We start from the raw sequence: 22,584 nt of genomic DNA, 5'->3' as shown, positions 1-22,584 counted from the left end.
ACTTCAGTCCACTCGATACTCTCTTTGCAGCAGCTGTATTAGTCATTGTTTCATCTCTACACCATCCACATCAACAAACTATAAGTTTACTTTACAAAGCAAATTGTGTTGTAATGTGTGTTTACATTTGCATTATGGGTTTTATAATGGGCAAACAATACTCGCCAAATGTCAAAGCAAGCCTACGCCCAAACACATCCTTCAAAACAAACACTGTTGACGCAGACTCAGTTGGTGGATCCTCTGTACTATATACACTACATTTCTATCATAAATGGTCATTTCAGCTGTGAGGTGGCAGTTGTCACGCTTTGTGCACACAGAGCAGCCCGATAAATTACTGAGATCTGCAGGTTAAAGATTGCTCCAGGGGACTCGGGCCATGTCTCTTCAGCATGTATGTACACAGTATACCTCCTTGGCCAGCCCTCCTGGATACCGTGTTTCATCAAGGCAGGCAGGCAGCCCTCCCCTTGTACGGCTCACAGCTCAGAAGTACCTCGTCTTTGAGCATCAATTCTGCTTACTCACTACCCTCTGGGCTGACAGCTGCAAGGAGCTGCAGTGGGACACACACACACACACACACACACACACACACACACACACACACACACACACACACACACACACACACACACACACACAGTAGCCTAGTACTCTGTGTACTTTGTGTTTGTATTTTTTCCATGGACGATGAAGGACTAGACTTCACCCCCAATATATATATATATATTTTAAATGTTTCATTTTGCTTTTTCAAGGACAAATACATTGACACATGACACGTAGACATTAAATAATAAATTACAGTACAAAGCCAACAAGACAATAAACAACTCAAACACACCCACTATTTTTAAGTATAATACACAAAAACAAATTCTTACCAAATACAGAAAAATTACGCTATACAGTTTAGTAGTTACATCTAGCCAGAACTAATGCAACCTTTTATAACAGCCCTGCAATAAATCCTATTGCTACCTTCTTTGAGGCTACAATTATCGCTCCGTTTTTGTTGAAACAGTCTAAGAGAGGTGCTGGTTCAACTCTACATCAACTAAGAGGCTGTGGTGCTGTTGGATTGTTATTTAACTGAGAGGTGTTTTCTTATACTGAAGAAGTTTTATTTACTGAAGATGGGCTTCAATAACAAAAACAAATTAAACTAAAAAGTAACCATTTTATGAAACAAACATGTTGCTGTGTATAGATGGACAATTTTGTATTCGTAGAAAAATATTTTTTCTCATGCAATCCAAATGGATTTGCCCGTTATTTGTCAGTTTCATAAAGCGCGACAACAATCATCACTGATTACCCAGAGAGAGTCAGTTTCCATGATCTGTCACAGGATTTTTCCCCACCTATAATTTTTAATTAAAAAAAATGAACAGATCTCCAACTCAAACTATGTCGATGAATAATGTATTGTTTGTAATCTAAATAAATGTTTGCATAAGCAAAGTTAAATTCTATGAAACAACAATGATATTAGGGGAAGTTGCTCTATGTGAAATGTATCCATTAAGAGCAATACTGTAACAAAAAACACCCTTCTTCACAAAAGCAACAGAATGCCTAGTTTTGTTTAAAAAAAAGAATAAAAAAATGCTATGGCATTTTTACTTGAAAAAATAGATATATAAATTGATAGTCAGCGATTTACAGCGAAGAGAAAGAGAGCTACGGTAGCTACACGGACCGAATTAAATGGCGCACAGTAGGCGGGACTTACTTTAGATTGACATGTCTTGAACAAATGAGATTTTAGAAATGTCGTCGCTGTGGAGAACGCAGGCCAATCACAATCGAGAAAAGGGAGCAGCAGACAGCGTGGTAAATGTAAACTGTTGATGATGAGTAGCAGCTGAATCTTGTTCATGTAGCCTTGACAGAAACGTTACTGTCACAGGTTACTACATTAGCTTATAGTAGAAAATGGTAAACACAATGATTTTGTAAAAGATAGAGCATGTTCTGCAGTGACAGTCTCTGAAACCCGCAGAAACAGCACAGGACATGTTTGGTGTCGGAACCATATGAGCATGCTGTCCTCAGTGTATCGTGGGATATGGAGGTTGTCTGTCCACAGTCTTAGGACAAGGTTAGTTTACAGAGTTCAACCTCGATTCCTGTATTCTGGCTAGTAATTCAGAAACTGCCACTCTGTTATGTCTTTTCGTTAAATCCTGCTGTGTAAATTGTTGAAAAACACCCAAATGACAAAAAATCAATAAATACTGAAAATAAATCTAAAGCTGTATACGGTTCCTTTAACCTCCATTCAGTTGGTTAAAAAAAGAGAAAATATATATGTTTTCCTTAACAACTTGATTAAATACATGAAAACATAATTCATTTTACTCTTTTGATTATATTTCATTAGCTAATTTATATTTTGACCCTTTAGTTTTCATAATCTTTTGCCATGGAACACCTTTTTTGCCATGGAAAGCTTTCTTTTTTTAATTTAATTAAGTGTTATTTACTGAAATTTGTAGTTTACTGCACTTGTGTTGTATTACCTTTTGTCAGTTGTTGTGCTCCAGAATATAGGCTATAAGTATGTCTTGATGTAAAAGTGTATAGCATGTCTGTTTGGACACCAAAATAAATGCAAATTAGACTTCATTAGTCTACCAAAGTCAGGAGGTACGGGTGTCTTACCATTCACTTATCTTCAGCAGAGGAACACCAGCTTGCAGATTACTTTCCACCTGTGATGGAGTCCCAGATGGACTGGCTGATGCAGAAACCATCTTTGCATTATCATCGGGCCATGGCAGGTGTGGAGTGGCTGTGGTACGAGCCAGTGGTCCAGCCTCAGCCACAGCTCTGAGGTGTATGACCGGGCTCACACACAGTCTGCCTCCACGCAAGGCCCTGTTACGCAGCATCAAAGACCCACAATCCAAAGAAGTGCTGGACCGTGGACTTGTCCTCTGGTTCCCAGGTCTGTTCCCTTTGACCACACACACACACACACACACACACACACACACACACACACACACACACACACACACACACACACACACACACACACACACCTTCACATTTCTGTGATTTGTAATGTTGTGGCTGTCTTGTAGTTGTCTACATGGAAGGGAGCTAAACCAAGGGTTTTCTCATTAAGGGCCATTAATGTAGTGAGGAAACTTATGACAAACAATACCTTTCTATACTGCCCAGTATAGAGGATGATCCCCGTTCATATTGAGCCCCCCTAGCAAGTAGATTGAGGTCTGGACCCATTCAGTGTAGATGGAGATAATTGTGTCTTTCAGGGTGGACTGATCCCCCAACAGAAATATGTGAACACAAAAGGGACTTCCTGACCTACAATTCTCTGGATAGAATCATAAACTGATGTCCAAAAGTGGCATACTTGGGGGCAGTACCATAGGATGTGGGTTAACAAACCCTAAGCAGGTCGCTTCCAGCACCCAGGGTCACTTTTAAGCTTAACCTGGTTGTTAGATATTGATGTCAAGTCCCATCTCTCACAATGTGTAGAGAACATACACACTTAATCATCATTTATGACCCACAAAAGTGTGTGGAGGTGTCTGTATCTGCAGAGACACTGCCCTCTGCCTGTGTTTTCTCTTTTCTATTCATTTTGCTGTGTTTGGGAAACTATAGTGAAGCGGATGCATAGAGGACGAACAAATGAAAGAAGTTAATCTGGGGTTTGAATATTGTGTTTTCTCACAGAAACTTAAGCCAAGTCCGCACTACAGGACATTTAAAAGTTGTCAGATTGCTGTACCGTTGACACAACACAACTTGTCTTTTAATCAGGATCATCTTTAAGTCATTGTTGTTTATAGCACTACATGTCTGACCATAGACGGGGTCACTCACTACAAGATTCTTCATCTTGAATCCCAGATGATCAAACTGGGTTTTATTACAAAAAACACATGCAAGAAGTGACATGGGTGTAGTCGAGCTTGTAATGATGTGTTCACACAATAGCCAGTCTCCACACATCTTTTTTACTTTTTCCCGTATGTAGATCAGTCACTGTGTTATGTTTATTCATACAAACACTTCCAACACACTAGGAGCAACAACAACAACAAAAACAATAACTGCAAATGTAACACAAAGCCTACTAAGGTAGTCTACAGGCGTGACAACTCTTTCCCAGGTTTCCTCTCAACCCGTGTCTTGAACTCTCATTGGCTGTTGCTCCCCGAACGACTCCCAGACAGGTCCAGATATTTAGCATGCTAGATATCTGGAATATGTCTGCGAGGTACCAACTAGACTCTCGGCTCACATCTTTGGACAGGTCACACAAGGTGCTCAGGGGCTGATGTGTGAGTGCCAATACAATGAGGATTTGCCTCTAATGTGTGGCTTTTGTCTGGGAGCTCCAAAAACTGTCAGGGGGCGGAAAATGAGGGCTAAAGTTGTGTTGTGTGAATTAAGTATTAAGTTTAAATTCTTGCTTAGTATGCCTTTAAACAATTTTCTCGTGCTGCCGTTTGGAGGTATTAACCTACAAGCTAGAGCAAGGCTATTTTTTTTTAACTCATCACAGTATTAAGTCTTATGTATATCTGAAGTGCTATTAGTACCAGCAACTTGTATCAGCTCAAGTTTAATGAAGGGTTCCTAAACATAATGGTCCTGTGCATATAAAAATAACTAAATGATATTGAGTTGTTGTGTCTCATGTCTTTAGCTCCACACAGTTTCACAGGAGAGGACAGTGTGGAGTTCCACATCCACGGCGGTCCTGCTGTCATTACTGCTGTCTTACACGCTCTAGGTAAAGTACAGATATCCTTCTGAGTACAATAGAATATCATACGACTTCATATAATGCAGTATACACACGTGCAGTGTCATGTGATGCACCGTCACTTTGCAGGGTATTTGGTATGTGTGCCTCCACAGCTTTGACTTCCAAAGCTGTAAGCCTGCATAAGAATTATAAACACAGTTACTAGTTGAGTCATGTGACTACCCATCACTGTGACTTAAAAGGGAGAACATTCCCATTTCTAAGATACTTATAAAATGTGCCTTGGCAAGCGTGGCAATCCCTCTGGGACTGATAAGTAATATTACAATATTACCTGCAGTTCTCCCACTGGCTGTCTAGGGGGCAGTATTGTATAAACAGAAATGTTAATGTAAGATTAGTATTAATCAGGAATAGTGACAGAGGAAAATATTAGTGTTGTACATGATGTTGCTGTTTTTTGTTTTTTTTAAACCACATAAAATATAGTAACAGCGTTGGTAAGAAAAAACAGAATTTAAAACAGAATATTTTTTTCCAGTTGACAGATCATGACCTACATTTGCCAAATGATTTATGCTCACTGTTGTCTGGTCCTGATGGAATTTGAAAAAGGGTCATGAAAACTATGAAAACGTAACCTCTTAAACCTACACTCTTGTGCTTGTTTTTTTGCCAAGTGAACCCTGAGTGACACATTGACCCTGCGTTTGATCCTCCTGTTTGTGAGTTCTGTGCATAATGCATGCCCAACTCGTGCCTCGTTCATTTCTTCATGTTTGTATGCTGTGTGTGTGTTTCTCAGGAAGCGTGCCTGGCATGAGGCCTGCTGAAGCTGGAGAGTTCACACGGAGGGCCTTTCAAGCAGGGAAGCTGGGTTTAACGGAGGTAGGTCAAGAGGAGAATGTAAAGAAGCACTGAGACATATATGTGCAGATTTACACACCAAGAGCCTTTCGGAGCAATTTACAGGGTAAATGTGGAATACACAGGGTCAGAAATGAACAGGGATTTTAAGTTCAATAAATGTCAACAATGAAAAATGTCTCTTTAACATATATTGCTATTTGAACACTTCTTAAATTGGGCTGTCAAACGTTAAGGCATGAGTAAAGCTACTGGGTTTCTTTAGATGGTATGCAGCCTTCAATGTTGAAAGGGGCTGTACTGGATATTCTGTTTACGGTCTATTATGATTGAGTACATTTCAGCAGCATTCAGTTAACTGATTATTTAGTTAATCATTTATTTTTTATTATTGTGCTTTCACAATTTGGTTATATTTATCTTGGAAATTATGAAAATGCCTCTTGAATCCCATCAAGGAAACAAAAGGCTTCCTTTGGTCGAAAAGAATATCTTATCGTAGTTGTCAATGTGCTAATAAGATAATATGTCCCTGAGTGTCCCTTTTGATGAAGATAACACATCAGACACATAATGGGTGAACATGTCTGATTCATAACATAATACGGAATAAAAACACAAGTTCAAGAAATAGATAAATTAAAAATGACTGGCAGTCATTACTCTTTAATGCTCCCTGCAGGTGGAGGGGCTCGCGGATCTTATCCATGCAGAGACAGAGGCTCAGAGGAGACAGGCTCTCAGGCAGATGTCAGGAGAGCTGGGACGCCTTTATCAGGACTGGAGCCACAAACTGAAACGGGTAGGTCAATCACTGGTACAGATACAAGACAGCTGTTTTCAACATAAGCAGTATGATGGACAAACAGATGTTTCCATCAGGACTTGAGCTCAGGGCTTAAAGGTGTGGGTGTAGTATGTGTGGCAGGAAAAGAAGGTGTCGTCTTGTTTTAATGAGTCTTGAACACTTTTCTATATACTTAAGATGATAATAAAAGATGAACTGATTTAATCTGTACTATAAAAAACCTGTTTGTGTATTGATCCTCCAGTTTCTAGACATAGAGCAGTTTGGATGTTGGTATAGTGTAATCAGATATTTTATTTGGTGTGTTTTACAACTTGACTTGATCTCAACCCACATTTGGAACATCGAAGTTACTAAAACCCAACCAGCCCTAGTTTTTAAAGTGACAGGTGAACAGGTGGCCTTTATATATTCTGTTGTTCCATCTAATTCTGTGGAAGCGTGACAACAGAAACAAGCTGACCTCCTGGAGTTCTCCCTGGAGAGACTTTGTCCATGTTCATGTCTGATATTTCTCTGAAAACAGTGTTATGGAAAAAAAATCTGCCTGTTCTGTGCTGCAGGTCAGGCCTCAGTAGTTTCACACCCAAACAATGTTTTCTTGTTTTGTATCACCACAGCTGCTTTTTCAACACACCGTTGATGGATTAATTAATGGGAATCTGAGGCTTCCTGTTTTCATGTTGCTGTTGCACATGTAGCACAATACTAAGAATCAAAATACTATCTGGTTTGTACTAGTATGTTTAAATGTATTTTTCATTGAAAACAGGATTGGAAAAAGCAGAAAACTATCCGAAATAATAGATTGGGTTTTATTTTACTTCACGGAAAGAAAACCCATCCTGGATTTAAGAAAACACAATGCTAAATTATTGACGCAGGATACAAATTTATGGATTAACATGAATAGTAACTGATAATATTTGTGTAAAAATATGATGAGCACAAAGAAACATAAAAAGATCAAAATATGATTCTTTGTGAAGTACAATAGTCTATTCACTCAACCTAATAAATTAGTTGGGAAGGTAATGTAGTTGGTCATATAATTAATAATATTATATAATCATTGACCCCTTCCAGGAAACCTTAGTAATAGTATAATTCCCAGCAGATAAATGCAAGTTTTTCGACAAACATACAATCTGATTCACAGAACTACTTATCAACTGAAGGAACAAATTTCCTAATTTTATAAGACACGTTGTGTACTGTTTGTTTTTATTACTATTATATGGTGAGGGAAATGGCTGAGGGGGGTCAAGTTGGTGATAATGTTGGTTTAATGTTGACTTTGTATTGTTTTGGATGGATTGAAATGAAATATACCAAGCACAGCTGCTGTTTTTGTTAAGACAGGCACACAATTAAGACGTGGATTTATTCTGGACAGCAGGATTGTTTTTCTTATCTAAACAGTATTTTAACTGTATACCAAATGATACAGATAAGGGCAGAGTAACGGAGGAAGAATGAATGAATGCAACTGTAAAATTCACATCAGGTGTTATTGACCTTGCTGATGCTGAATGCTACATACATATAGCTTGTGTCATATTATTTCACCAGGACACATTGTTAGAGGTGTTCACAGGTACACAGATAAATTACTCTTTGGTTTTGCACTGGGCTCCCTGTTTTGGTTTAGCATGCTGCTTTGCTAATCCAGGGAGTATCTTTAGAGCAAAGCCATCAGCGCCAAGCATAACTGTTTTTCCATTTGTTGCAATAAATGGTTAAATACATGACAAGTGTTCCTGACTGAATGCTAATGCGGTCGCTTAGGTTAGGAAAACAACATTAAACTTGAGCCAACTGTCCAAAAAGTTTAGACATTCATGCAGTTGACCTTTCCTGCGGAGAAAATAGCAAAAAAAATAATCTTTGTCGTCATTCGAAGCCCCGACTGTATTTTGTGTTAAATTTATGCATAGAAGTTGTTGGGGAAAGACACCTGACTTGTAGTACACTGTTTAACGGTCATTGATAAGACTTCCGAATAAGCTTATTACCATTATATAGTTGTAAACATGTTCTTATGTCTGTGTTGTTTATATCTAATACTGGCAGAGGCCCAGTTTTCCTTTCACATCGTATTGAGGCGGTTCAGAGCAGCAGGTCATTGACCGCAGACGAATACTTCAGCTTAAAGGACGCGGGCCAAACGCTCCTCTACTGTTAATTGTTTTGAAGAATATAGACCAGGGATCTTTCAACTCTTTGGCACCAGATCTGGCCAGCCGGTCCAGGTGATCTCCCTTGAGAAACTCTGTTAAGCTGCTTGTCCGCAGCTTTTTAAGCACACTTCCAAGAATCGATTCGAACGTGCATCTAGTTTGGAGTCAGATTTCTGGGAATCCTGTTCATCAGACGTATACCATCTGTATGATGCGAGGGGTCAAACCCTCATTAGACATCATAACAGTAGAGGGTTTTTTTTAACCGTTGGCTTCCTACGTTTGTGAATGTGTTAAAGTATGGGAATCTGATGCTTCCTGTTTTTGTGCAGCTATACTACTATTGCTATTGTGTGTATGTTCCGCCTGTCAATTAAGATACAAATTGGCGCTGGGGTGAACATACTGAAGCTTTACCTTCTCTGTATCTACGTAGTTTTAAATACATTTTAAATTTGTGAAAATTACGTAAAGTAGCAACATGACATATACCTGATGTAAGACTAGTCCTGGAAAAAGACCCTTAGGAAGCCTGTTGGAATTGTCTGTTTCTATAAATACGCTTTATCAATGTATGGTTGAACACTTTTTTTTAATTGTTGCATTTGTTGAATCTTGTTGTCACCTTGCGCTCTGGGAAAATGTATTTTTTGACATTTAAAGACAAAATAATTAAGCAATTAATGAAAAATAAACAATGGATAAATCAACAATGAATATAACTGTTATTTGTTTACCTAAATCAACATAGCTATACTACAACACTGCACTAATGAAATATGCAATGAGAAAAATAAGAAATGTCATTGAAAATGTTTTAAAACAAATTTAAATATGTGAAAATCTTATTTATTTATTTGTTTAGGTATGTAAGAATCCATTGGATTCTCTTCTTTGGATGAATATAGCATATTGCACAATAATATATCCATGTAAGCAGCTGCAGCACCAGCAAGATAAACTGTACGTTGGCTGCATGTTTACCGTCACTCACATTTTCTGCGCTCCCTGCCAAACATTTAAAACTTCAACATGCAAATAAAACATACAGTTTACATGTAGTGACTTTTGAGCCCCCGCAACTGCTGATGTTGATGTTTTCAGGGGATCCAAGTTGTTGATTTCAGACACTGATTTCAGCCTCTTCGCTTTTCTCCTCTCTCCTTTGTGCTTCTTACAGTGTCTGGCCCATGTTGAGGCCTTCATAGACTTCAGTGAGGATGAGCTCATAGAGGATGGGGTCTTAAACAAAGGTATGTGTACACTTTGTCCTCCTCTTTACAGGAGAAAAATAACAGAACAGTCGTCCTTTGGGATTTCAGAGGGGTCTGTTTCTGTCTTAAGACAGAGGGGTCCGTCTGGCTTTCCTGTTTGGATCTTCAACTGGCCATCGGGTGTGTTTGCTGCACTGTAGGGGGAGGCCGTAGACATCAAACTGCCTTAAAGACAATTTCCTTTTAGGAAGTGTGGAGAGAAGGCCAAGGGCAAAGTAGAGGCATTCGTCTTACCTTCAAAGCCCACCTGACAAGCCAATCTTACAGGAATAGTGCTGTCAGCAGCAAATAACAGTCCAACTGTGCTGTATGTGTGTGTTGTGTGTGTGCGTGTTCAACACAATAAAGCCTGGGAACGTTTGTTTGTTTTGGTGGCACAGAATGTGGACTCAGAGTGGCAAATAATAGTAGACTAATTTCCAAAAATACAAAAACATGGCATAAGTACTTTACCATCTGAAGACATACAGCAAATGACATGCTTTCTATCTGAATTTTTTTCTCAAGTCATCCCAAATTGGATGAATTGACGTCCTTGAGTCAATCAAGATTGTCATGTTTAATTAATGTAGGTACTGTAGGTATTGCTTTGTATTGTCAAAAAAAAATTTCTGCTTTAGACACATGCGGAAAGAGACTTGTCCATGACCCATTTCTTGTCCAGACGAATGGTGTCAGACACCAGACAGGCCTTTGTCCTTCAAAGGACAGAAATTCCTTTCACAAGGCCATGAAAGTGAAGTTGTATACGAAACCTTCATCAGGTTCCGTTGCCTCATCTGTCTTTATGTCCTTCTCAACCCCCACAGTGGATAAATCGGTGTGTGATCTGCAAGCAGAGATGGAGCGCCACCTACAGGATGAGAGGAGGGGCGAGCGGCTACGCAGCGGAGTCCAGGTGGTTATCGCAGGAGCCACCAATGCAGGGAAAAGTAGCCTCCTTAACACACTCTGTAAGAGAACCAAGAAAACCAGCACATACACACATCGTGAAGGGATTAACACAAAACATAAATTGCTGTCATCTAGACGCAGACCTTACAGTTGAATCATACGGCTGACAGGCTGGTTTGGGAGGTAAAAGAAGGCAACAGCTTTCATCCTATAAGCAATATGGATAATCAAAGTTTTGGGTAATGTGTTTTATTCTTATAATTGCATATACTGTGTTCCATGCACAGAAAGTGAGAAAATTAGTTTTCCTTGACAATTCAGGATTTTGTGCAGTCTGACTTTGAAATAAGGCAGCATGAAAGTAGATTCTGGGGTTGGCGTTAGATAAAGTGGCCTTCAGCTCCAACAACCAGGGTTCAGTTTCAAATAACAAACATTTAAAGGTTGTTATTTTCATCAGAAGTCATGCTTTTTTTTCCCAAAACCCAGCCAAAGATCCGAAGAACGTAGCAAAAAATGACAAAGCCAACTAACACCGTTAGAAGCTGTCCTGGAGCTTTCTTTCCCAGTTTGACAAGTTGTCATGAATGGTAGTTGATCAAATTACTACTTTTTTTGGCACTTGTGCATCACATTAATAAGATAAGATAAGATAATCCTTTATTAGTCCCGCAGCGGGGAAATTTGCAGGCTTACAGCAGCGTAGAGTAAAGTGCACACAAGAGACATAGTAGAAGAAGACAAGAGAAAAAAATAAAAAATGAAAAATAAAATAAAACAAGTATTATAAATAAGCAATAAAAAAAAAAAACAGTAGAAAAAACAACAATAACTGATGAAACTAATGAAAACTCCTGTTACTAAACTGCTGATGGATCTTGTGATTAGGTTGATTTAGAATGAGCCAATGTTTTCATGTAAAAGACAGAAGGGTCAAAGTAATCTATCCAATTTTTGGTTCAAACTTCATAGTGCAGTAACGTAATCTCATAATCAAAACAACCCACCATCTGTGAACAGAAGATCCTGCTCTTGGCACAAATTAATTACAATAGTCTGACTTTTCCAGATACAGATTTAATTGCTACATATTAAGATTATGGCCATGCTCCAGACGATTAATAAAGAAATATCTATATAGATATAGAGGTCAACAGTAAAATTGTTGCTTCTCAATTTTCTCCCTATAAATTAGTTCTTCACTTGTTTATCCACACTTGGTGGCAACCTAATGAATTCCTTGTTTATAGTCTTAGGTTATGTTTGTTTAGGATATTGTATCCTTAGTCATTAAGAATCACTCTATATAAAAGAGGGGTCTTGGCAGGGTCTACTCACAGCTTCCTATCAGAAGAATAGATGTATTTATCAAACTTCAGATACAATCCTGTTATCATTTCCTCTTCTGATTAGTCTTTGCTGTGGCCTGGGCTCACACCCAGTCAGCCTGGAAAACTATTCATGATTTGGCAGTGTTAAATCACATGGGGACCATTGGGGTGGTCTGCCAAGTTCTTGAAAAGATGGTTTAGAAATTATGACAGAATATCTTTTTATGTTTTGTTTGCATAATGCAAAACTTTAGTAGGTATAGATTTTTCTAATTTACAAATAATGTCATGATCAAATAGTTCATCCTGCATGACAAACAGATTTCACTTTCGGGTATTAAAATCGTAAAGCTAGGCTTGTTAATGTTCTTCAACATTTTTTGATATATTTGTGAATATTCTTATTATATCCCGACAGGACAGCAATTAATAAATCAACTGCTCTCAAAAAACTCTGGTAGCTGTTGCTGAACTGTAATAAGCCTCTCCACTCATTTTATTAATACATGGGCTTGGGGATGATACAGACAGAGTAAGGGAGTCAGAAAGTGTTGAAAGTCGGGCTAACATTGTTAGTTTTTGTCTTTTAATGGGATTTGTTGAATATAAGAAAAATAGACAATAATGACAAAATAACCTTTTTATACCCAGGCCAGAGACCTGCAGCCATTGTGTCTCCCATTGCTGGCACCACCAGGGACATAGTAGAGACGGCACTGGACATCGGTGGATTCCCTGTCCTGTTGAGTGACACAGCCGGCCTCAGAGAGAGCCCGGACCTGGTGGAGAGGGAGGGGGTCCGCCGTGCTCGGGAAAGGTTGGGGGAGAAACCCTTTTTATTTTTAATATTTAAAAAAAGTAATTAAGCTTAGTTTTCCTGCGTTCAAAAAAAAAAAATTGTGATGAGGCAGACTAAAAATATTTTATTTTTAATGAACGCTGGTATTAAGAATGTTTGAGCTACAGGATAGTGGCACATGTAGAGTACATCATCTGTAGTAGTACATGTAGATTGCTGCTTCAGCATCTGTTCACGTGTGTATAATACAACACAAAACAAATTAGCCATGGGACCACTGGAATATGTCCTTGAAAACAAAGAAAGGAAGAAATAAGTCATTGCTTTTCCCCTGTACACCATGCTGTATTTTTGTAATGTCTATGTAACCTCCAGAGTTTATATTATTGCTGAGACATAGTTATAAATACATGGGACAAACATTCTCAGGAGGTTGCGTGAGTAAGAGTCTCCTTTCCGTGTTGTAGGGTATTTACCATTAAGAGGTTCTTCATGTGTGGTGTAAAGAATGGACATATATGGCAATTCGCTGCAAGCTGCTTCCACTATTTACACTAGAGAAGAATGGCAGTACTTGCAGCACTCGTAATCGCTGCTTTATCCTATAGAAACAGGCAAACTTTTTTTAAATTTATATGTGAAAGTCATGTTTCCAGTCTTTGAACTAAGTAAAAGTAAAAATAAAAAGCAATGCTTTATATACATATGGTGTTTAACTAATAGAGTGTGTTGCTAACTAATAGTGTGTTGCTGACATACCTGACAGTTGACAAAGACTTCAATCTACAGAATTTACGGACTTCAGCAACTATGTAGTATAAATTATGACATTTTTTTTATTCCCCAGTAAGACAAATGTCAATTGTTTCCCCACGTACTTGTGTTCTTGGCAGGGGATAAAGCATCTGACACATCTATTAGATTTTACATCACTACATGTGACCAATATCAGTTTAATTTGTTTGACATTTAAGGGGGACTTGTCACACCTTTTCACTCTGAGATAGTACTGTTGAACATGTTTTTCATTAAGTAAAAGAATTTACAAAATGATCCCAATCTAAAGATTATTTGTTGACTCATGCCGCAGGAAATGAGTAACCAAGCACATCAGTGAAATTCCAGATGAAGATTTGACCACAAAAATACTATTTTCAGAGCGAACATTCTATAATTCCTTTCCTTGTTTGTTTAAGTTATTTGGCGACCTGGTGACTCTATAGGAAGGGTGGGCAGTTTGTGTTCTACGGGGAACTTTTTGTGCAGGAGCAGGTCAGAGGCTTGTGACCTGGGTCACTACAGGAAGGACGTGTTGAGTACAAGCATCCGCTGGGGCTGCTAACTGCACAGTGGGACCAAGTTGCAGGAGTACTTAAAGTAATTACCATTTGGATGAATTACCGTATTTTCCGCACTATAAGGCGCACTTAAAAGCCTTTAATTTTCTCAAAAAACGACAGTGCGCCTTATAATCCGGAGCGCCTTATATATGGATTAATTCTGGTTGTGCTTACTGACCTCGAAGCGATTTTGTGTGGTACACGGCGCTCTGTCAAAATGTTTTAGTACGACTTTGGTAAACTACAAAGCCGCACCGCAGCAGCATTACGGCTACTGTAGTCAGGAGCGTCGCGGAGTAATACATACTGTGCTTCACCATCATATTACAGTGTGTGTGTATAAGGACCCCAACATGGCACCTGTCAAGAGACACGCTTACGACGCGGACTTCAAACTCAAGGCTATCAGTCACGCAGTAGAACATGGGAATAGAGCAGCTGCGAGAGAATTCAACATTAATGAATCAATGGTACGGAAGTGGAGGAAGTTTGACTGACTGACTGTTTTGTTTCGCTTAATGCGCCTTATAGTCTGGTGCGCCTTATATATGAAAAAAGATCGAAAATAGACCATTCATTGACAGTGCGCCTTATAATCCAGTGCGCCCTATAGTGCGGAAAATACGGTAATTATAAATATTGCTGCCATTATTCACAGTATTCGTGGGCCACAAAGCCCCTGCTCAGAGGTGTCAGTAGTGAACAACCTGGAGCTGTTACTTTTGCTGTATACTGAGTATTATAATAGTATAGTTCAGTTATTTAGTCATAAATCTTGGACAGATTAAAATGTGTCTAAAACATAAATATATAAACAAATATTAATAATGTATATATGATGGCCAAAACACATAAATATTTGTTTTACTCTGGACAGTTGAATGAGTGCAATCTCCTGTCTCTAAATTAGTGCCATTAGTGCCACAAAAATAAAAACTATATGACAAAATTTAGTTGTGATCATATAAATAATTCCAGATCAAAGTTGAGGTTGTTTCCTTTTTTTTCTAGAGTGGAACAGGCAGATCTGATCCTGGTTATTGTGGACTGTGCTCATCTACCTTCTGATTCAAAGCAAGCTGCACCTTTCCTTCAGGGGTACCTCAGCAGTGTCCTGCCCACTCAGGAGCAGCATGAGTCAGGTATGACAGCTTGACCTGCTTCACCTAGACTGTCAGTGATGTTCGTAACAAAATTTTGAAGTCACTTCAAGCACAGTAGAGTAGACATGCATGGTACAGTTACAGACTCTGACAAAGAGTACATTTTCCCCGTCAAACAACCTCAGTTCTTTGCTATTAGCCCAGGCATTACATTTATTGTGACACCAGTTGCTCACTAGCTTCATCATGCATTATTACATTGTGGCAGAGAGTAATTCAACTATACTTAATTTGGATTACTGCAGGTGGAAATTAAGCAGGATCCCAGACAGAGTACAGGCTTGAAAGAGAGTTTTAAGTCATAATGACTATTCAAATAAAAATCTCTGTGCCTGAAGGAGAAATAGTTGAGTCATTGGTAATTGATTTATTTCTTCATTCTTTCTTACCACAGTATTTCCTGCAGACAGGGTTCTTTTGGTGCTAAACAAAACTGACCTTTTGCCTGAGGAGCGGAGGCTGAAGCTGGAAAGGGAGCTGAGAAAGGTCTCTGGACTCCCCCCTGTTTGTCAGATTTCTTGCCTCACTAATGAGGGACTGAAGGACTTCCTTGCAGTGCTGCACAACAGTGTCAAGACTCTGTGAGTTTCTATGATCACCAGTATTTTCTTGTGCCAGAGCAAAGACTGCATATCTCACTTAAATGTTGTAATCAATCAAAAAGATTGTATTCCTCGGGGGTTTCCTCGCGCATTTCTATGTAACAAATTGAATGTCGAAAAAAGTCATGAAAGTCAAAGTATAGTATGTCTGAAAAATTTATAAAAATGCCATTATATAGTATAGTATGTATAATAAGTCAACAAAAAGTCAAAGTATGTAAAAAAAAGTTTTTAAAGTGTTATTGTATATTATGTCGAAAAAAGGTTTAACACTGCAAGAGTAAAAAAGTTGAAAAAGACGTTCAAAATTCATAGTATAGAATAACGAAAAAATAAAGTCATAGTACAGTCGAAAAAGACTATAAAGTATGTTAAATAAAGTCAAAAAAGCCATGGCATAGTATTTATGAAATGGTCATAAAAAGCCATAGTATCTTGTATTGATAAAAGGAAATGTCAAAAAAAGTTATAAAATAATTCATAGTATAGTATGTAAAAAAAAAATTACAATACAATTTCATAGTATCTTATTTAGAAAAAAAGGTCAAAAAATCAATATAAAAGTTTGTCAAAAAAGGTGATATAGGATAGTATGTATGAAAAGGTCATAAAAATCCAAAGTATAGAATGTCAAAATAAATAAAAGGTCAAACAATAGTATAGAAAAAAGTTAAAAAAAAAACATAATATAGTATGTCAAAAATAAATAATATAAAACCCATAGTATAGTATGTTGGAAAATACATAAAAAATGCCATCGTAGAGTATGTAAAAAAAGTTAAAAAGTTAAAGTTTAGTGTGTTAAAAAGAAGTCATTATGTTGAGTTGCAAAAATACACAAAAAAGCCATAATATAGTATGATGAAAAAGACATTATAAAGTCAAGGTATAGTATGTCGAAATAATAAAAAATAAAAAGCCATAGTATAGTATGCTATAAAATGTCATAATATAGTATGTAGAAAAAAATCAATAGTATAGTTTGTAAAAAAAAAAAAAAAAAAGTTAGAAAAAGCCATAGTATAATATCTGGAAAAAGACATTAGAAAGTCATGGTAAATTATGTTGAAAAGGTCCTAGTAGCATATGTTAAAAAGTGTTCTAACAATGTATGCCATAAATATATCATAGCATAGTTTGTCATAAAACGTAATAAAAGGTCATAGTATAGTATGTTAAAAAAAAAAAAAAAAAAAAAAAAAGTAATAGCATAGTTTCTCATTAAAATATCATAGTATAATATGTCGTAAAAATGGCGTAGTATAGCATGTCAAAAATGTATTAAAGAGTCAGAGTATAAAGTGCAATGAAAATTTCGTAAGAAGGTAATTGTGTAGTTTGTCAAAAAAAACTCATTTTGTGGTATGTCATAAAAATGTCTTTAAAAAAAAGACACAGTATAGTATGTCATCAAAAAATCATTCAATTTCATAGTTTGTCATAAAAAAGTTGTCATTATGTGCATCCTGAAGAAGGCATAGTAGAGTATGTCATAACAATATCATAAAAAGGTCATTGTGTAGTTATGTCCCAAAACAGGAGCGTATAGTTTGTCATGAAATTTCATAAAAAGGTCTTAGTATTGTAGGATATATATATATATATATATATATATATATATATATATATATATATATATATATATATATATATATATATATATATATATATATATATACAGTGGAATATATATATATATATACAGTGGGTACGGAAAGTATTCAGACCCCTTTCAATTTTTCACTCTTTGTTTCATTGCAGCCATTTGCTAAAATCGAAAAAGTTCTTTTTTTTTTTCGCATTAATGTACACTCAGCAACCCATCTTGACAGAAAAAAACAGAAATGTAGAAATTTTTGCAAATTTATTAAAAAAGAAAAACTGAAATATCACATGGTCATAAGTATTCAGACCCTTTGCTGTGACACTCATATTTAACTCACATGCTGTCCATTTCTTCTGTTCCTCCTTGAGATGGTTCTACTCCTTCATTGGAGTCCAGCTGTGTTTAATTAAACTGATTGGACTTGATTAGGAAAGGCACACACCTGTCTATATAAGACCTTACAGCTCACAGTGCATGTCAGAACAAATGAGAATCATGAGGTCGAAGGAACTGCCCAAGGAGCTCAGAGACAGAATTGTGGCAAGGCACAGATCTGGCCAAGGTTACAAAAGAATTTCTGCAGCACTCAAGGTTCCTAAGAGCACAGTGGCCTCCATAATCCTTAAATGGAAGAAGTATGGGATGACCAGAACTCTTCCTAGACCTGGCCGTCCAGCCAAACTGAGCAATCGTGGGAGAAGAGCCTTGGTGAGAGAGGTAAAGAAGAACCCAAAGATCACTGTGGCTGAGCTCCAGAGATGCAGTAGGGAGATGGGAGAAAGTTCCACAAAGTCAACTATCACTGCAGCCCTCCACCAGTCGGGGCTTTATGGCAGAGTGGCCCGACGGAAGCCTCTCCTCAGTGCAAGACATATGAAAGCCCGCATAGAGTTTGCCAAAAAACACATGGAGGACTCCCAAACTATGAGAAATAAGATTCTCTGGTCTGATGAGACCAAGATTGAACTTTTGGCGTTAATTCTAAGCGGTATGTGTGGAGAAAACCAGGCACTGCTCATCACCTGCCCAATACAATCCCAACAGTGAAACATGGTGGTGGCAGCATCATGCTATGGGGGTGTTTTTCAGCTGCAGGGACAGGACGACTGGTTGCAATTGAAGGAAAGATGAATGCGGCCAAGTACAGAGATATCCTGGAAGAAAACCTCCTCCAGAGTGCTCAGGACCTCAGACTGGGCCGAAGGTTCACCTTCCAACAAGACAATGACCCGAAGCACACAGCTAAAATAACAAAGGAGTGGCTTCGGAACAAGTCTGTGACCATTCTTGACTGGCCCAGCCAGAGCCCTGACCTAAACCCAATTGAGCATCTCTGGAGAGACCTGAAAATGGCTGTCCACCAACGTTCACCATCCAACCTGACAGAACTGGAGAGGATCTGCAAGGAAGAATGGCAGAGGATCCCCAAATCCAGGTGTGAGAAACTTGTTGCATCATTCCCAAGAAGACTCATGGCTGTACTAGCTCAAAAGGGTGCTTCTACTCAATACTGAGCAAAGGGTCTGAATACTTATGACCATGTGATATTTCAGTTTTTCTTTTTTAATAAATTTGCAAAAAATTCTACATTTCTGTTTTTTTCTGTCAAGATGGGTTGCTGAGTGTACATTAATGCGAAAAAAAAAAAAGAACTTTTTCGATTTTAGCAAATGGCTGCAATGAAACAAAGAGTGAAAAATTGAAAGGGGTCTGAATACTTTCCGTACCCACTGTATATATATATATATATATATATTGTGTGTGTGTATATATATATATATATATATATATATATATACATACACACACACACACACACACACACACACACACACACACACACACACATATATATACATATATAAAGTCATTGTGTAGTGTGTCAAGAAATTGCATAAAATATCATAGTATAGTATGTCATAAAATTTAATTAAAAATGTCATAGTACAATGTCATTAGTCCATATTGTCTTTTAAAGTGTTTTTTTTGTTTTTTTAAATCGTTTCTAAAGGACAAAATAACTCTTCATTTCGATCATTTTGTTCTTTAACTTCCTCTCTAGGTGTGGCGACCCTCTGTCTTGTGCCCCTACCCTGACCCAGGCCCGCCACAGGGCCCACCTGCAGCAGTGCTTTGCGGCCCTGGCTCAGTACCAAAGATATCGTGACATTGACCTAGCTTTGGCAGCCGAGGGTGTCCGGTTGGCTCTCACGAGTCTGGGCCGGATCACTGGACGTGTCGGGGCAGAGGAGATCCTTGATATCATCTTCAAAGACTTTTGCATTGGAAAATAGTCGGTTGAGTATCAGCAAAATCATGAAATACAAGCCTGCTTGGCTGCTCAGAGAGGAAGGCTGCATCCGTCATTATGCCATGTATCGAAGCCCTACAACAGTAAAAAGAAAACAAATTGTGTTCTTGGCTGCAGGATCAGTCTGCTCCCAAGACACAGAAATATTTGTTTTCTGTTGCTTCTCTTCAGCAGACTGAAATCATTTTAACGTGATGACAGGTGCCTCGGAGGTCCCATGTGCTGCAAGTGTTTAACAATGTAACAGCCAAGGTCACAAAATAAAGCCAGGTGCTGACATCTGCAAGGTCATGGCCTCAAAGTTTGGATGTTTATTCCTGACTGCAGGTCAGGAATGCAGCTGCTCTCAGCATGAAGATGACTGTGGCAGAGTCTGTACATTCTCAACACAGTCAGGAGTCCAGATCCACCAGAGTGAAGTGTGTGTAATTGTATTATTTTAAGACTGTTTATTGTATTATGTACGCAATTATGTATAATAATTGGGATAATGTGTGTTATCGTAACAAATATAATGTATGTCATGTATCAAACAGAGGCCACAGAAGAAATCTGAGAAATAAAGGCTGTTTGCCTTTAAACTTACATTATTCATTTATTTCCACAACTAGGAGGTAGTGCAACAGGCTGTAAACACAATATGTACAGCATATTACAGTTATGACAAATTAGTTAGTTGCCTATTTACACATCCACCAGACGGGGAACAAAGTTACCATCATGTTATCTCGTCATTAAGTTATGTCATTACATCTTTGAAGGCGCATCCGGTTGTAACTGTTATTAAAATGAATGTAAGGCTTTAGTAAAGGCACATCATTGCATACACTTTCATGTTGTACTATACCACATTATGCACTTCATATGTTCAAGTATTAAGGTACCTGTACTAACAAAGATTGAATTGGTTCGGTATAATTTCTTGCTACACAGTAGCTGTTCTCACATCGAGTACAAGCACAAATGGGCTCTGATTTATTCCAATAAAACTACATTTTAAGCCCATCTCTGGCCATAAAGCTGGTAATACACATATAGTATGTAGAGAAAATCTGAGTTTACCAGCCTCCCTCCTGCTCTGTGGGAAAGGGACAGTTTTTGGAGTCAATGCTCGTTGTGCCCTTTGTTCCCTTGTCAATCTGGCCTGGATCAAATATTTATGTTTCCTTGTTGAACTCCTCACCCTTCTTCCCAAGTTGGTTTCTTCCCTCCCAGTCTCTGACGATAGTTGCCCTGCTGTACACCAGCATTACTCCCCGTCTCGCTGCCTTTGTGTCCCTCCACTTTGTCTCTGCTACCTGACCTTTCTTCTTTCCGCGCTGCTCTGTCAGCCTTTTCGTCCTCTTTCATGTTCACACTGATTAATTACCACACAGGCGGAGTTTTAGCTAAAAGCGGGACATGCTGTCGTACAAATTAGTGGCAGTAAATTTTGGAGCTTGGTTCGTCTTTGAAGTAATGTCTGTGTAGGATATTTATCACAGCTGTGATGTTTGAAATGCATTATATACTAAATGCTGATAACTAACCTAACCAGATATTCTCGGCCAGAAGCATAGCTCATCACAGTGACAGTTTTTATTATTTGGTGCTCTGTATACATTTCGGTCTATATATTTATACCTTTAGCTTTCTGTCCGTCAGTTTCCTGTATTTGTGATTAATGCCTGCCCTGAGATGCAAGTTTGACGTAGCCGGGTCCAGTACAGTCCAGTTCCGCCCTGTAGCCGTTGGACTAGAAGTCAGGGTGTGTGTGTGTGTGTGTTTCAGAATGCATTCAGGTCTATACATGGGATTGAAAACACTTCATGTTAAACAAAGGATTTCCTGAGGATAGGAGGCAGACTGTCTTACCTGTAACACTCACATCCATCACTGCACACAGCCTGTGAGTGTATCCTCATGGATTTCTTACACAACATAGCAGGACTCTCAATTATTTTATGTAATATGTCCATGTAAGATGTAAGCTTGAAAATTTAGATTGTGTTTTTCAAACGCTGATTTACGCAGTTTAATAAACGGTTAACTTCCAAGGTATATAAAAAATATGAATGCTTCCAATGTATCCCGACATACCAGAGAATTCAAATTTTAAAGTGTAGCAAATTAAACATTCAAATTAATTGATAGGGAACAGAACAGTCTGTAAAAAGTCATAGGTACATGTGTGTGTGTGTGTACTAAGAAAATATAATAATCATAAAACGGTTCAAAGAAAACACAGCTGTTTCCAGCTGCAGCACTGCATATGCTCACCGGCTTGTGCTTATGAAAAGAAAAAGGAAGTAGTAAAGCCTGAGAACAGTTCATTTAATAGCCACTGTACTGAACTCATAAAAAAAACTAGTACTTCCAGACTAATTCATGCCAAATGTTTTCCCAAATGTCTTCCTATTGATTTCTGAAATACAGTTTTTAGGACTGCTAACGACTGGAGAAATGTTAATGACTTGGTCGTTGTATGTATTGTAAATCAGGCTGCGGTAGAAATTCAAACATTTGTGAACCACTAGGAAATATAAATGTCGCTATTTTAAGTGCTCTGTTTATAGCAGACAAGTGAGCAGCTGCAGCCCAAAGTCCTGCATCTTTGTTGTATTTTTAAAGACCGAGACAATCAAGACTAAGGACAATACAGTTC

The 22,584-nt window shown here is 38.1% G+C and overlaps 1 protein-coding gene across 2 annotated transcripts; it reads left to right on the top strand.

Annotated features, from left to right (window-relative positions):
- Positions 1 to 1,794: 1,794 nt before the first annotated feature.
- Positions 1,795 to 20,232, top strand: gtpbp3 (GTP binding protein 3, mitochondrial). Of its 2 annotated transcripts, XM_054602908.1 has the most exons (12): positions 1,795 to 1,842; positions 2,012 to 2,110; positions 2,691 to 2,959; positions 4,703 to 4,789; positions 5,571 to 5,653; positions 6,315 to 6,434; positions 9,801 to 9,873; positions 10,704 to 10,847; positions 12,771 to 12,936; positions 15,270 to 15,400; positions 15,816 to 16,002; positions 19,692 to 20,232. In XM_054602908.1, the coding sequence occupies exons 2-12, from the start codon at positions 2,046 to 2,048 to the stop codon at positions 19,921 to 19,923; spliced, it is 1,557 nt and encodes a 518-aa protein (XP_054458883.1). In that variant the 5' UTR covers positions 1,795 to 1,842; positions 2,012 to 2,045; the 3' UTR covers positions 19,924 to 20,232. The 2 variants fall into 2 exon arrangements, with proteins under 2 accessions (XP_054458883.1, XP_054458884.1); XM_054602909.1 differs by lacking the exon at positions 1,795 to 1,842 and having other exon boundaries at positions 1,855 to 2,110; positions 2,694 to 2,959.
- Positions 20,233 to 22,584: the final 2,352 nt, after the last annotated feature.

Source organism: Anoplopoma fimbria, chromosome 8, assembly GCF_027596085.1.
Source record: "Anoplopoma fimbria isolate UVic2021 breed Golden Eagle Sablefish chromosome 8, Afim_UVic_2022, whole genome shotgun sequence".
Taxonomy (NCBI): Eukaryota; Metazoa; Chordata; class Actinopteri; order Perciformes; family Anoplopomatidae; genus Anoplopoma; species Anoplopoma fimbria.
The sequence above is the reverse complement of the archived record's forward strand: the minus strand, read 5'-3'. Positions and strand labels throughout refer to the sequence as shown.

What these genes read in the sequence shown, in the direction of transcription:
- gtpbp3 (XM_054602908.1), top strand. Translation starts at nt 2,046, where the DNA reads ATGAGCATGCTGTCCTCAGTGTATCGTGGGATATGGAGGTTGTCTGTC. An exon ending in GGAAGCTGGGTTTAACGGAG is followed by an intron (nt 5,654 to 6,314) that starts GTAGGTCAAGAG and finishes TGCTCCCTGCAG; the next exon opens with GTGGAGGGGCTCGCGGATCT. An exon ending in GTCCGCCGTGCTCGGGAAAG is followed by an intron (nt 12,937 to 15,269) that starts GTTGGGGGAGAA and finishes TTTTTTTTCTAG; the next exon opens with AGTGGAACAGGCAGATCTGA.